Genomic DNA, 14,229 nt, shown 5'->3' with positions numbered 1-14,229 from the left:
GATCGTTCTCTGATCTTGTTCCTCCCCCAACCTGTGACTGGACAGTGCTCTCTTCTAATTGCCTTCTCTGCTAGCACATGAACACTGCAGCACAACAAACTGGCTCTCTGTGCGACTTCTCCCTTTTCCGGAGGGAAGTTTTGCTGTACAGTGAATTCAATTACTGCGTGCATTTAAAAATATATATTTATCTATATATTAAAGAGTACAGTGCTGCAATAAATTGTGTCTTTTACATCTCCCTGCTGTTTAGCTTTAGAAAAGAATTTCCTCCTTCGCTTTTTCATTCCACCAGTGAGCCCGATTTCTATCTATATAACCGAATTACATAATTACAGTGCATTACCATAAAAACAACAGTACCTCCTCCAGAAATGATATTTTATATCAGATATCTCTGTATGTGTAAAAGTCTTATACATGCACAATTATAAGAAACTACTTCCCTTAGCCTGGTTTTGTCTAGTAGGTCTAAATCTTATATGTGATGGCTGCATTAGTTTTCTTTTTTAAGGCCCCCCCCCTTTATTTTCACCTGGTAATATGGCCAGTAGCACACCTCCCATCTTAAAACTGGCCATACATTATACAATTTTCTTTTTTATTTATTCAATTTCCATTAGGCCCCTTTCACACTGGGGCGGGAGGTGCGTCGGCGGTAAAGTGCCGCTATTATTAGCGGCGCTTTACCGCCATTTTAGCGGCGGTATTCAGCCGCTTGCGGGGGCGGTTTTACACCCCCCCGCTAGCGGCCGAGAAAGGGTTAAAAACCACCCTAAAGGGCCTCTGCTGAGGTGCTTTGCCGGCGGTATAGCCGCGCTACCGCATTGATTTCAATGGGCAGGAGCGGTGAAGTAGCAGTGTATACACCGCTCCGAAGATGCTGCTAGCAGGACTTTTTTTCCCGTCCTGCTAGCGCACCGTTCCAGTGTGAAAGCCCCGGGGCTTTCACACTGACAGCAGCAGCTGTTTCGGGTCGGTTTGCAGGCGCTATTTTTAGCGCAATAGCGCCTGCAAACCGCCCCAGTGTGAAAGGGGTCTAAGATTTAGCTTCAACTGTGTAGTGCAAGGGCCTGCCTGATTGCATACAAATTTAAAGTGTTTAGGTTTTACCTCCTATTATATGGCTTTGGTAAATCTAAAGTAAAGTTGTACAAGAAAATTGTATAATGTATGGCCAGCCTTAAAGAAGAACTATGGTCAAAATGAAAAAAATCAGTATGTGATGTAAAGCTGTAATCTGTTAAATAGCTCACTGGTTGTGTTTCAAATAACAGTATGAATATTTACCTTTTCCCCCTGCAGCTGAAAGCTCTCAGGTTCATTTCCTGTAATCAGGTGACAATGTTGCTTACTCTTTCCCTAAACGTTGTTCCCTTTTGCGGTTTGCCACTCTGTACAGACTACAACGTGCTATTGTGACATCATTGGGGGGGGTTTCCATTTCATCCATGAAATGCCCCGATATCTCAATATTCAGAGAAGTCTCGCCAAGGCTCCGCCCACTCCCCCCATCGATCTGTGATGCCCCACCCACTGCCTCCTTATTCCCGCCCACTGCCGCCTATCTCTCTAGAGCCTGTTTCCGCCTGCTTGGCCTCCGACATTCACATATCTCAGACCGTGCTGACTTTGTTTTACAGAACACACACCCAGCTATTGATTGACAGATGGGCGTGTGTTATGTATAATAGACTGGGCATGATACAGGGCATAAGGAGTCATGGGAACTGTAGTTCCCTTTGGGAGATGCAGAAGCCAGCACAGTGAAAGGAAAGGACATGCTAGCTCTGCTGAACTCCTCCCACCATCACTAGCATTATCAAGCAGAGGAGTAATGGTTGGGGGGGATTAGAGACCACAAATGCATCTAAAATGGTAGGAAAATCATAATCTCTGAGGGGTTTATATAAAGGTTTATCAAAATGAGCATGCTGCCTTTAGTTGTACTTTAAAGTGATTGTAAAGTCTTGTTTTTTTTTTTTAAAGAAGATAACAAACAGGTTATATTTACCTCCTATGTGCAGTGGTTTGCACAGAGCAGCCATGATCGTCCTGTTCTCGGGTCCCTCTTTACTGCACCTGTCCCCTCCCTTCTGTCGAGTGCCCCCCACAGCAAGCAGCTTGCTATGGGGGCACCCGAGTTGAACTGCAGCTCTGTGTCCATTCAGACACAGAGCTGCCATTGCCCCCCCCCCCGATTGGCTGACTGACTTTGATTGACACCCGTGGAAGCCAATGGCGTCACTGCTGTGTCTCAAACAATCAGGAGGGAGAATCAGGGACGGCCGAGGGACTTGTGAACATCGCTGGACAGATGGGGGCTCACGTAAGTTTTGGGGGGTGCTGGGGAGGCTGCTACACACAGAAGGCTTATCTTAATGCACAGAATGCTTTAAGGTAAAAAAAAAAAAAAAAAAAAAAACCTTCTGCCTTTACAACTCCTTTAAGCCTGGTACACACGGTAAGCTGTACCAACGTTGAGATGTTAGTACAGCGATCTCCTGCCCCCCAGAACACAACCTTCCCTACCAGAACTCACCAGTCAGCGCTCTCAGCCATTGGCTGAGTGCGCTGATCGATGCCAATGGGCTGCTGGTTTTCCAGCAAGCTCATTCAACAGAAGCTGGTCATGAGATTAGCTTCTGTCAAATAAGGACTCGTGCACACAGGAAGAATGTCAGCTGGTATCTACTGTACTGGCTGATTTTAGCCGATATTTGGCCCATGTGTATCATGCTTTAGGGTGCCTCCCTTCTGGATGAAGGAGCAATGGAGGCACCTTTTTGACAGCAGCACTTTGATGGACTAACAAATTAAAGCCAAACTCCAGCTCAAGAGAGTCTTTAATGAGATACAGCAACAGTTTTTTTTTCCTTTTTGAGATAAAGATTTTACATAAATAAAACTGTCCACTGTAAGCACCCCTGTCAGTGTTAAGTGGTTTGCCTCAAACCTCTATCTGCCACTAATGCTGAACAGCTTGGTCTGTTAGAGGGCGTTGAAAAAGAACAGACTGACTGGCTGGATCACCAGGTGAAAATGAAAAAAAAAAAAAAAAAAAAGAAAACAAGAAAAACTAATGCAGCCATCAGATTTAAGAATTAAGCAGAAATTGAATATTTTGTTTTGGGTTTATTACCGCTGTAACATTAACTTGTGTTCGGAAGAGTCTAAATATACTGCAACTATTGTTGTATTTCATTGATGTTTTTAGGATTTGCAGTGCAGCCGTCAGAGCATCACATAACCGAAATCAATCCTTGTTTAAAAACAACAAAAAGTCAAGATAAGCATCTGATGACAATTATCCTTCAGATGTGATGACATACTGTTTAATAACCAATATTCCAACAATTACAGAACAGGATCATTTGTCGCGTACAATTTAACATCAAAGATCCGCACACAGCAAAGAACATGAAAGAAAGAGAAACAAGTAAAATCTTACAGCAACACAAACCTTAACTGTGTGAAAGAATGTGAACTGCGGATTGATTTCCAGCACGCAAGGCTGATAATTGTCTGCCAACTGACATTACCATACATGCAAAACACAGCTTCAACATTGCAAACATGGCTTGGCGGAGAGCAGGTGTCCCTCGCTGTGCATCACCTAATGGGCGCAGGGACCGGGCCCCGTCTCCCGAGCGAGATACAATTTCCCTAAAAAATGTATACGGGATTAAAAAGCTGTGATCAGTCTTTCAACTGTCAGCCGAGCTCCTTCACAGGAGAATCCCCATATTGAAAAACAAATGCAAAGTATTCTCCCTGGGACTGCTAGTCAGTCTGACTTATGATCGCAGGCCGGCTACCAGGAATCCGGGGCCCTCAAATGAATTGCTGGGACCGTGATGGACGAGCACTTCTAAGGAGAGAGAATTCAGATCCACGGGGGAAGAGGCTCGAGTTGCTGAATAGAGAGTACTCTATTTTCACAGTCCTGCCCCCACCTCTTAAACTTATTTATTTGATTAATTACCCAACTGATGGAGAAAACATACACAGTAAGCTTAAAGTGTCCCCACCACTCCAAATATTCTAACATTAGTACTGCTGTCACTTGTAGAAAATGTTCAGGAGGAGAAAAGAGCATATTTATAATAATCAGATGGAAGGGCTTGACAGCAGAAAGTAAATGACCGGCCCATGTATACAGAGTGTTCTCCTGATCCAAAAGGGTTTCACATACTGACTGTAGTTGAGGCAAATTAATGAAATTCTCGAAAACGATAGTGCCATACATAATAGGAGAGGCCACCCATCATCAGACATCTCACGAGAATGGGTGGCGATAAATACGTTCATCTTCTAATGCATTGTGTCTTCATCAGGACCCACCAAAATCTTTGTCTGGCCAACAGGCTTAAAGTGATATTAAAGTCTTTGCTTTTTTTGATTAAAAATAACAAACCTGCCCCAATCCTCCTCTTCTCAGGTCCCTCTTCTGTGCTCCTGGCCCCTCCCTCCTGCCCCCACAGCGGGCAGCTTGCTATGGGGGTGCTCGAGCCAAGCCGCTGCCCTGTTGTGTCCATTTAGACATGGAGTCATGGCTCGGCCCCGCCCCCATCTCCTCATTGGCTCACTAACTTTGATTGACTGCAGCGGGAGCCAATAGCCAAACACATCAATTACACAGGTTCTGTGGCTGATTAAGGTGGTAATTAAACTCACTTGGTGCCTTATCTGCATTAAACTAGCCTCATAACCTGCGTATATCATATGTGTTCGGGTTTAAAGGGATAAGGTGGCAACTCTGATTAGGGGGGCTACTGCACACAGAAGGTAAAAACTTTGACTTCACAATCACTTTAAGCCGGCCATAGACGGTTTGAATCTCAGCCAGTTCAACAGGAACCGGCCCGAGATTCAAACAATGTATGGGCAGGCTGAAGTAAAGTGATCGATCAACTTGCGCACAACCCAGCCTGCCTGATCTCACATGCAATTATAGCTAGGGGCTCATAGAGCCGCTAGCAATAATCACCATCTTCTCCAAATGGGGATGTCTTTCCCTGCCAGGAGAATACAGTGGCTCGGCAGGAGGGATTCCCCTGTCAACGCTGTCTGTGCTGATGAGGGAATCGTGTGAATTTCTTTACTGCAACCCATTGTTGCAGGAAAGAAGATCGCCCCTTGTATAGCCTGCCTAAAGTCGGCCTGAATGCATTAAAGTGATTGTAAAGCCTTGTTTTTTTTCCTATAAAAATAACAAACATGTTATACTTACCTGCTCTGTTGCAGTTGATTTGCACAGAGCAGCCCCGATTCTCCTCTTGTAGGGTCCCTCTTCCCTCCCTCCTGTTTAATGCCCCCACAGCAAGCAGCTTGCTATGGGGGCACCTGGGCCTTATCACAGCTCCTCGTGTCCATTCAGACACAGAGCCCCGACCCAGCCCTGCCCCCTCTCTCCCCTGATTGGCTAGTTGACTTTGATTGACAGATTGGTCTCCCACAGTAAACAGATAATGGAAATGCAATTATTTTAATAAATATAAACTGATAAATACCTTTTCTCGTCAGCAGTATATAGCAGTCTTGTGACTTCTATCAGTGTTTGGTTAAAGCTTGTAGGAGAAGTTTTCATACTGCACTGAGCTGTCCCATCAGCATGCAAGACCCCTGACCCTCTGTTTGGACTCTGTTGATTGGCCCTGTGCTGATCACATGCACTCACAAAAAAATCTTTCTAGTAATACACACCAAACTGAGCATGTGCAGCCTGACTCCACTAACTGTCTTATCCGGACCGGTTTTGTGGTCAGTGGAAGGAGGATTTGTGCATATAAGATCAAGCAGCCTTTTTACAGACAGAGGATTAACCCCTTCCAGTGAGTATAACAAGCATGCTTTACTGCATATACACACTGATTTTACTGTTGTGGGTTTAGTAACACTTTAATTTCTTCTGATATTTATTTTTGTCATTAGTTAAAATGTTATGTGTCTGTGCTGATCGGGCTGCCTTGGTAAAGAGACCCTTTTTGCACATAAATATAACTTACTAGGAAACACAGCCTGGATTAGTAAAAAAGTTTAATGCAAAGTCATATTTTACTGCTGGATCTTCCTGCATTGTTCTAACAAGACCCCATGTATGAAAATGTCTGAATACAGAACTGTGTGTGTTGCGCAAATCAGCCAATGACATGCCCCTTTCTTGCTTCTGGAACATGAAAGCATAAATATCCGAGGTGAGCATCGCTCTTAAATACATGAACATTGGGCCTGATGTGCTCTTCTAGAAGAACCTGAAAATACTGTCCAGGGGTGGCGGAGCTATCTTTGGATGTGTTATTTGTTCATGTGAGGTCATCCATTGCTGAGTAAGCACGCTGCTCATCCTGCCTTCCATTACCTTTATTGGCTGCACAAGATGGATGCCCCAGACTAAGGCTAAACACTTGCCGCTCTTCAATTGTAGCTTGCCATTAATTGACAAAGTAACAAATTATTTGCTTTAAGCGCTGTGCATTTCATTTAGAGATGTCAATTAAACTGTTAAAAGCTTTACACACCGTTTTTGTTGCCTTTTGAGTGTTTTTATCTGGAAACACAAATTAACCTGTTACAGTCCAGGGCATATTGAAAGACTTTCCACCAATACTGTCGTCTGTGTTTGGGTTTGCTGTAAAGAAAAGGCAATGCTGCCAAATGTACAGATTCCCAGTGCAGTCCCATATTTAGAGATCTATCTCCGGAAACATGGATGTCTCAAGGACATACAAACTGCTAAATTCTTCTGCCCATGAACAGGTGGTGATAGTTACCTGATCTGGATAGACTTTGGTGATAATCTCACATAATTAGTAGTTAGCAGATGGCCACAAGTCAACTGGAAAGGTTGGAAGACCATACCTGAGCTCCATTACTCTCCTTCAAGAAAAGTTGCACTGGAACACTTTTAGCCCCGGTTCACACTATTGCGATGCGTGAACCAGTGCGATTCCAGTGCCGGTTCTCACATCGCATCTCCCTCGCAGGGAGTTCACACTGCCCTCTGCGAATCGCTGCGTGTGTCAATACAAAGTTATGTATATGACACCCCTAGTTCCATTTACAGTGCGAACTGTGAATTCGGACAGAGATTGGATTGCATGGGTGTGAACACCCATGCAATCCGATTCCAGTGCGGGAAAAAAAGGTTCCTGCAGCATTTTCAAGCAAAACCAATGTGAGTTCAGCTGTACAAACTGTAATGCATAATTCGCATTGCATATACATCGCATGTGATCTGCAAAGCAATGCGGTGTAAATCACATGCAATGTCTGTATTCACAATAGTTTGAACCCAGGCTTAAACTCACTTGCTAGGTCCATACAGTCATCCCTGCAATTAAATGGAGTACTATTCAGGGCTCATACACCTTGCAGCCGACCAGTCTCACTGTGCCAGCATGACAGATGTTTTCCTGCCTTGTAAAACGTCAGCCACTGCAAGGACGCACAGAAAACAATCATTTCCTATGTGTCCCATTCACACTGCAACACAGTCTGGAGCTGTGCTGCGATAATATACAGACATGCTGCATTTTATTGCAGTGCACTGTACAGAATTCATGGCATTGTACAGCAGTGCAGCGCATCTTGCTGCCTGTACAGCACCATGAATGAATTTTGTATATTTCAAATATAGTTTGTCCAAAAAATAAAAAAAGGAGCCATGTAATGCACTGAATTGTGCACGAAACTGCCCCCTAGTGCAGACGGGAGTGGACAGCTGCTAAACAGATAAAGCACTCCAGTAGCTATCCGCTATAGCGTGACCCCGCGGCTGTTCTGATGGCTTTGAGCAACATAAATCTTAATGGTGTGTGTATGTCTCCTCATGTCAATAAGTGCTTGTATCTTGACTTTTCAAAGTCAATATTGTTAAAAAAGAAATCCTGAAAAGGAATTTAAAGTATCTGTCAAATTCACTATTTTATTTAACAATTTTGACAAAATATTTTACTTTTAAAGCAAAACTAAGCTCTCCTAGGCTTTACAGCAGGGGTCTCAAACTGGCGGCCCTCCAGCTGTTGCAAAACTACAAGTCCCATAAGGCATTGCAAGGTTGACGGTTACAAGCATTGTTCCCACAGGCAGAGGCATGATGGGACTTGTAGTTTCGCAACAGCTGGGGGGCCGCCAGTTTAAGACCCCTGCTTTACAGCCAAGAAAGCTACCATTTTAGCATCTGTTTGATCTGCGATTGCAATGGTGGTGCACGTGATCTGTTTTGACACCAAACATTTACTGGTTTGACAGTTTCGTTGAGAGCACAAGCAACTGTGACAGCTATCATGGCATGCCTTGAATGTAACTGTTTTGTTTGTTTGTTTGTTGGGTAATGATTAAGCACGTGATTTTAAGTGTTTGTTACCTCAACATTTCATATTCCCAATGCATCTGCTGTACCATGTACTTGTATGAAAAAGTATCGTGCTCTCTTTGTATTGCTTACTTTGTGGGAAATCCCTGGTGTTCCTACAAGTTCCTCTACTTTCCTATTAAAAACTGACCACACTAAGCAGGAGAACACACCCCCTAGCTATGCTGGGAACTCAGCCTGCCCTCCTTCAATGTTCAGACTTGTCCTGACACACCCCCCCTGTACAGCCTTTCATTGAGAAGATCATTGTGCTGTTGCTTCTCCTTTTCCAGCTCTTATGCAGCTTAGAACAGAGGAAAAGTGATCACTTAAAAAAAAAAAAAAAAAAAAAAAAAAAAAGGGAAAAAAGGTATTTATAAAGTTTTTTTTTATATTCATACACAAATGTTTTGCCTATCACAGGGGTAAGCAACCCCCGACACTGGTGCTGCAAGCGGCACTCGGAGCCTTCTGTGCCGGCACTCGACTCCCTCCCCATCAGCAGAGCAGCGCAGGGAAGTGTCGGTGAGACACTAATGCATTCCAATTTCAGAATTCACCACAACGCACCTGCACTGAGGGGGAGGCACTGCGCCCACACACATTGTAAAATATGGGAAACATTGTTTGGTTCTCTAACTTTGCTGTAGCTGCAATCTTCAGCTTTTGTGATGGGGAAGAGATTGGGTGCAGTTCTGCTGGGGGGGGGGGGGGGGGGGGGGGCTGTCCCTGTTTCCAAGAAGAGAAGGACTGTCATTGGCCACTGCTAAAGCCAATCACAGTCCTGCTAGCCCCACCCACCATCTGGAGGAAGATGACTTGCTTGGTTGCCGCTACCAATCTCAGAAAGAAGGGATTTCACTGTGATTGAGAAAACCACAATCAGGTGACAGTTTGTGGAATTACTGTTGAGCGTCTGGGAACTTTGTTGAAATGATTCCTGAACCTTTGTGTCACTTACTATTGAACCCCGGCACTCTGTTTTCCTTTAAGCCACAGCCAGTATTCAGCGCAATGAAAATCACACCAACTTTTGCTGCGGCGCAGAGCGCCACACTTTCTCAGCTACGGGGGTCCAATTTATGATCCTGCAAACAGGCCTACTGCTTTCAGAAAACACCCCTGACCTGAGCTCATCATTGCGCATCCATTCCACATGCTTATATGTGACATCACATACATCCCATACATCACATTCATCACATTCATCACATACAAGCATGTGGGGCTGGATGTGAGAGTTGGATCAGCAGGATGAACGTGCCAGGACAGGTAGAAGTGTCTCATCTCTGCTTCCTTTCACCACTCTGCATATCACACATATCATAGATGAGAAGAGGGTACAGCAATGAAAATGAGCAGAAGAGGTTCAGAGGTGGGACAGAAGAGCAGGAGGGTACAGCGGTGGGGCAGATGTGCAGGGAGGTATAGTGGTGGAAGAGATGAGAATGGGCTTCAGCAGTGGGACAGAAGAGCAGGGGGGTTCAGTGTTGGGGAAGATGAGAAGGGGGTTCAGTGATTGGACAGAAAAGCGTGTGTGTGTGTGTGTGTGTGTGTGTGTGTGTGTGTGTGTGTGTGTGTGTGTGTGTGTGTGTGTGTGTGTGTGTGTGTGTGTGTGTGTGGGGCATGTGAAAGGAAGTGTATTGGTGGGACAGACGAGCAGATGGGTTCAGTATTAGGACAGATGAGAATGAGAAGGTGATTCAGTAGTGAGACAGAAGAGCATGGGGATATGTTGGTGGAGTAGATGTGCAGGGAGGTACAGTGGTGGGGCAGATTAGAAAAGGGGTAACACTGATGGGGCAGATAAGCAGCAGGGTTACAGTGGTGGGACAGAAGAGCAAGGGGGTACAGTGGTGGGGCAGATGTGCAGGAGGTACAGTAGTGGGAGGGATCAGAAGAGGGTTCAGTGGTGGGACAGAAAAGCAGGGGGGGTACAGTGATGGGGCAGATGAGCAGGGGGTTACAGTGGTGGGACAGATGAGCAGGGGGAGGGGTTCAGTGTTGGGCCAGACGAGAAGGGGGTTACAGTGGTGGGAAAGCTGAGCAGAGGGGTACAGCGGTGGGGCAGATGTGAAAGGTGCATTGGTGGGACAGATGAGCAGGTGGTTACAGTGGTTGGGCAGAAAAGCAGGGAGTACAGAGGTGGGGCAGATTTACAGTGGCAGGGCAGAGGAGAAAGAAGGTACATTGGTGGGACAGATGAGCAGGAGTAACAGAGGTGAGACAGATGTGCAGGAGGTACATTGGTGGGGCAGATGAGAAAGGGAATTAAAGTGGTGGGACAGATGGGGCAGAAGTTCAGTGTTAGGACAGATGAGAAGATGGTTCAGTGGTGAGACAGAAGAGCATGGGTGTATGGCGGTGGAGCAGATGTGCAGGGCGGTACAGCGGTGGGGCGGATGAGAAAGAGGGAACATTGGTGGGGTAGATGAGCAGGGGGTTACAGTGGTGGGACAGAAGAGCAGGGGGTACAGAGGTGGGGCAGATGTGAAGGGTGATACAGTGGTGGGGCAGATGTGCAGGGGGTTACAGTGGTGGGACAGTTGAGCAGGGGGTACAGTGATCTGAAGTGTGGAGTTGCAGGAATTGGGGCTGATCTGCGGCGTGAGAGTGCAGGATGTCAATTGCTCACTACTACTCAAGTAATTTACAGCATTTACTTTATAAAAAATCCTTTTTCGTGATTGAGAGAGTGTGAAGTTGACATTTTTTGTTATAAAATCGGCAGTCTCAATTTCTTTGAAAATATTTTTCAGCACATTGTGCCTGGCCTATCATTTCTATTTTAAACTGAATGGATTGTTTTACAAGTTAATTGTTTACAATCACAAGTGTGAAACGCGTCAACAGCTTGCCCTTTCTTGCTTTCCTGACTGTAAAGACATTAAAAGGAATTATTTTGCATCAGTCCTGTGGTGGTGTGCGGCCAATTTCTCTTTATCCATCATTCATGGCATGCCCTGAATGTAACTGTTTTGGGAAACAGATTTAGTTGTGCTGCAAAACTATAAGGGACTTTAATATAGCAAGTTTAGACTGCAATATGTTCTTTATAGTAAGCCTAAACTTTTAGTTCCTTGGCAGCTAGAAGTTTATACCCTGGTGTGTGTACATGCATATAGTATAAAACATCCTTTTACAAAATCTTAACTTAAGGAAAATTTAAAAAACGCAGCTAGTTATGAAAAAAACATGAACATGAACTAGTATCTGCCTTTATTACACATGTTACAGCAAGACTTAAGCCTAGTACACACGGACCGAATGTCAGGTGGCGTTTCTATTGAACCCGCCTACATTGGGCTCGTGTGTACTGGAGTCGAAGGGGCATGACCGAAAAAGGTCTGCTGATCGGCTCCTGATCAGTGCTCTCAGCCAATGATTACGCACCAGTGAGGGTGTGAAACACGTTAGCTATAGCTGTTGCTTGTGCTTCCTATGCTGTATGGACTGTCTTTTATACCAATAAAGGTGATTGCATTGGAGGCTATCTGGAATTTCTTCACTACATGATCATTGCATGCGGAGCCAGCACTCCTTCAGGGAAGGTCAGTAGTGGGATTGCCACCTGGAGCGGTATATTAAATGTAACTAACGTCAAATAGTTAGTACTGCAGCTCCTCCTGAGCGGTCAGTTTTTTCCTTCAGCCCTGCTGGCTTTAACGAAAAAAAACAACTACTAGTGTGTATGAGGCTTTAAGCCAACAGCTCAGGAGGGCGGCTGTACTAACCATCCAACGTACATCATTCTCCCCTCCTGTTATATATTTTTTCCCCAACAAGGGGACGCCCCCCCCTGCCAGGACAATCCAGTCAGAGCGCTTACCGGGAACTGATCGGCAGACCTTTTGCGGTCATGCCTCTTCAACAGAAGCCAGCCGACTTCTGTCGAACCGACTTCAGTACACACGGGCCTAATGTCAGACAGTTTCTATTGAAGTGATGCCACCTATCCTTCGGCCCATGTGTACTAGGCTTTAGACTGGGAGAGGAAGGGGCAGCAATAGACACCAATCAGGTGTGCTGCATGCATATGAGCGGACATGGAAAATTTGACGGGGGAGATGGCAGAGTGACAAAAAGATTATCTTACTGTCCAATCACAAGCTGGGGACAAGAAAGTGACCAAGTTTTATTGGTTAACTGGAGCACAAAAAAAAAAAAAAAAAAAATCAGGTCAGCAACTTGGCTGTGCTGTCTGGGGTTGTACAATGAATGGACGAATAGAAAAACAAACCCACTGGCAGGTAATACTGCTTCAATGCTTGGAGTTTATAAACATGTATTCCCAGAACACTATAGGTGATAGCACAGCAGAAGTATGTCTTTTAGTTTTGCTTTGAATGAAACCTTGGATTAGGGAAAAGCCACAGCTAGGTCTTATTTTGTTTTGGGTGTAAATGCCAGCTTTAGCTATTGTTCTCTGTAAGTGACAGGCTTTGGTCAAATGGCTGTAAAGAGATAGTATCTCAATACCTGGAAATATTTCCACTGCTACAAAATAAAAAATGTATGCACACCGAGGCTGATTTGCCAGCCGAACAAAAATGTTCACACAAACAAATATGTGAAAATGCACTTCAATTGTCTAATATGAAAAGCAAATCCTCACTTAATTTAGTAAATCAGTGTCACCATTTTATTTCTACCTGACAAAAAAAAAAATTGTATTTTAGTCCGAACCAAAATATAGAAAATATGTCCAAAATTATTTTACATCAGATGGTACAGAAACCTATGGCACTCATGCAATAAGCACTAGCAAGAGCTCAAATATCCCCTTTCTTAATAGTAAATGTGAGCTGGTCCCATCACTGTCAGCATTCTGACAGATAGAAAAAAGAAGAGGTAAAAAACCTAATTAGGCACAAAGAAAGATGATTGAACTTAACTAAATATAAATTCATCTAAAAATAAGAGGTGCCAGAGGCACAATGCTATAGGATTTGCGACCTATTAAAAGACAACTAATATCAAAACACGGTACGGCGACCAATGGGAAGCGCTTTTTCATTGTTCTGAGCGCTGTAAACTAATGAAATGTGACTGGTTTCTATCAGTAATTGCATCACTGCTCTTTGCACTCTTTGTCTTTCTTTTAGCCAACGATTAAATATCATTCTAAAATGAATTCATCCCCCCTCACAGAATCCCAGCAGCCGCTCCCCGCCTTGCCCAGACTGTCAGCTTTTCTCGTCTTTATTGTTCCTTGAAATGTCAACAAAATCACTGACCTCCGATGAGAGGTTTGCTCATTTCATAGTGTTTGATGCTGTGGAAAGAATACTCACCGCGGAGATAGGCTTCCTCTAGGGGAGGTTCCCCTCAGAGCCAGACTGCGCCCATTGTCTCCTAGATCTTGGTCTGTTAAGAAACAGGTCATAAGACACAGACATATTAGTACAAGGTGACTGTTTATATGGCAAGTCCTAACATTAGTATTATCACTCAGGTCTGGATGCAGGAAGGACCACCTTTGTCAGTAAGGGTTTACATCTAAAGCAGGCTGCCCTTTGGTTCATTATCCAAAGACATTTTGTTTTGTATGCATTTCTGTAAGAGTTAAAGTGGTTGTAAACCCTCTCAAATACCCAAAGAAGGGACTATCCTCAGGTGATACACAGAGATCAAACAAATCCTCCTACATAGGTTTTTCTTCTCTTCCCTACACCCCTTCAAAACGGCAGAATCGTGTTAAAATCCTTCAACATCTCTTAGTATAGCAGAGGGGGCGGAGAGCTGCAGTTACATTGTGTGAGAGCTGATTGGAGGAAAGGCACACACCCCCCCTCCACAGCAAACAAGAGCTAAGGTAGGATACAGAGCTTTGTTGTGAATGAACAAGCTGTGTGCTGAGCTCCCTCCCCATC

General features: G+C 44.5%; 1 protein-coding gene across 6 annotated transcripts in view; it reads right to left on the bottom strand.

Moving 5' to 3' along the window:
- The window catches only part of MLLT10 (MLLT10 histone lysine methyltransferase DOT1L cofactor), a 294,670-nt gene that overhangs the window by 30,528 nt on the left and 249,913 nt on the right, over positions 1-14,229 (bottom strand). For all 6 annotated transcript variants that reach the window (XM_073629758.1, XM_073629760.1, XM_073629754.1 and 3 more), the window contains one exon: positions 13,651-13,723. In XM_073629758.1, the coding sequence (XP_073485859.1) occupies positions 13,651-13,723 (73 nt within the window). The remainder of the gene's footprint in view (positions 1-13,650; positions 13,724-14,229) is intronic.

Source organism: Aquarana catesbeiana, linkage group LG05, assembly GCF_042186555.1.
Source record: "Aquarana catesbeiana isolate 2022-GZ linkage group LG05, ASM4218655v1, whole genome shotgun sequence".
In the NCBI taxonomy this organism is placed as follows: Eukaryota; Metazoa; Chordata; class Amphibia; order Anura; family Ranidae; genus Aquarana; species Aquarana catesbeiana.
This window is presented reverse-complemented; position numbering and strand designations above follow the sequence as displayed.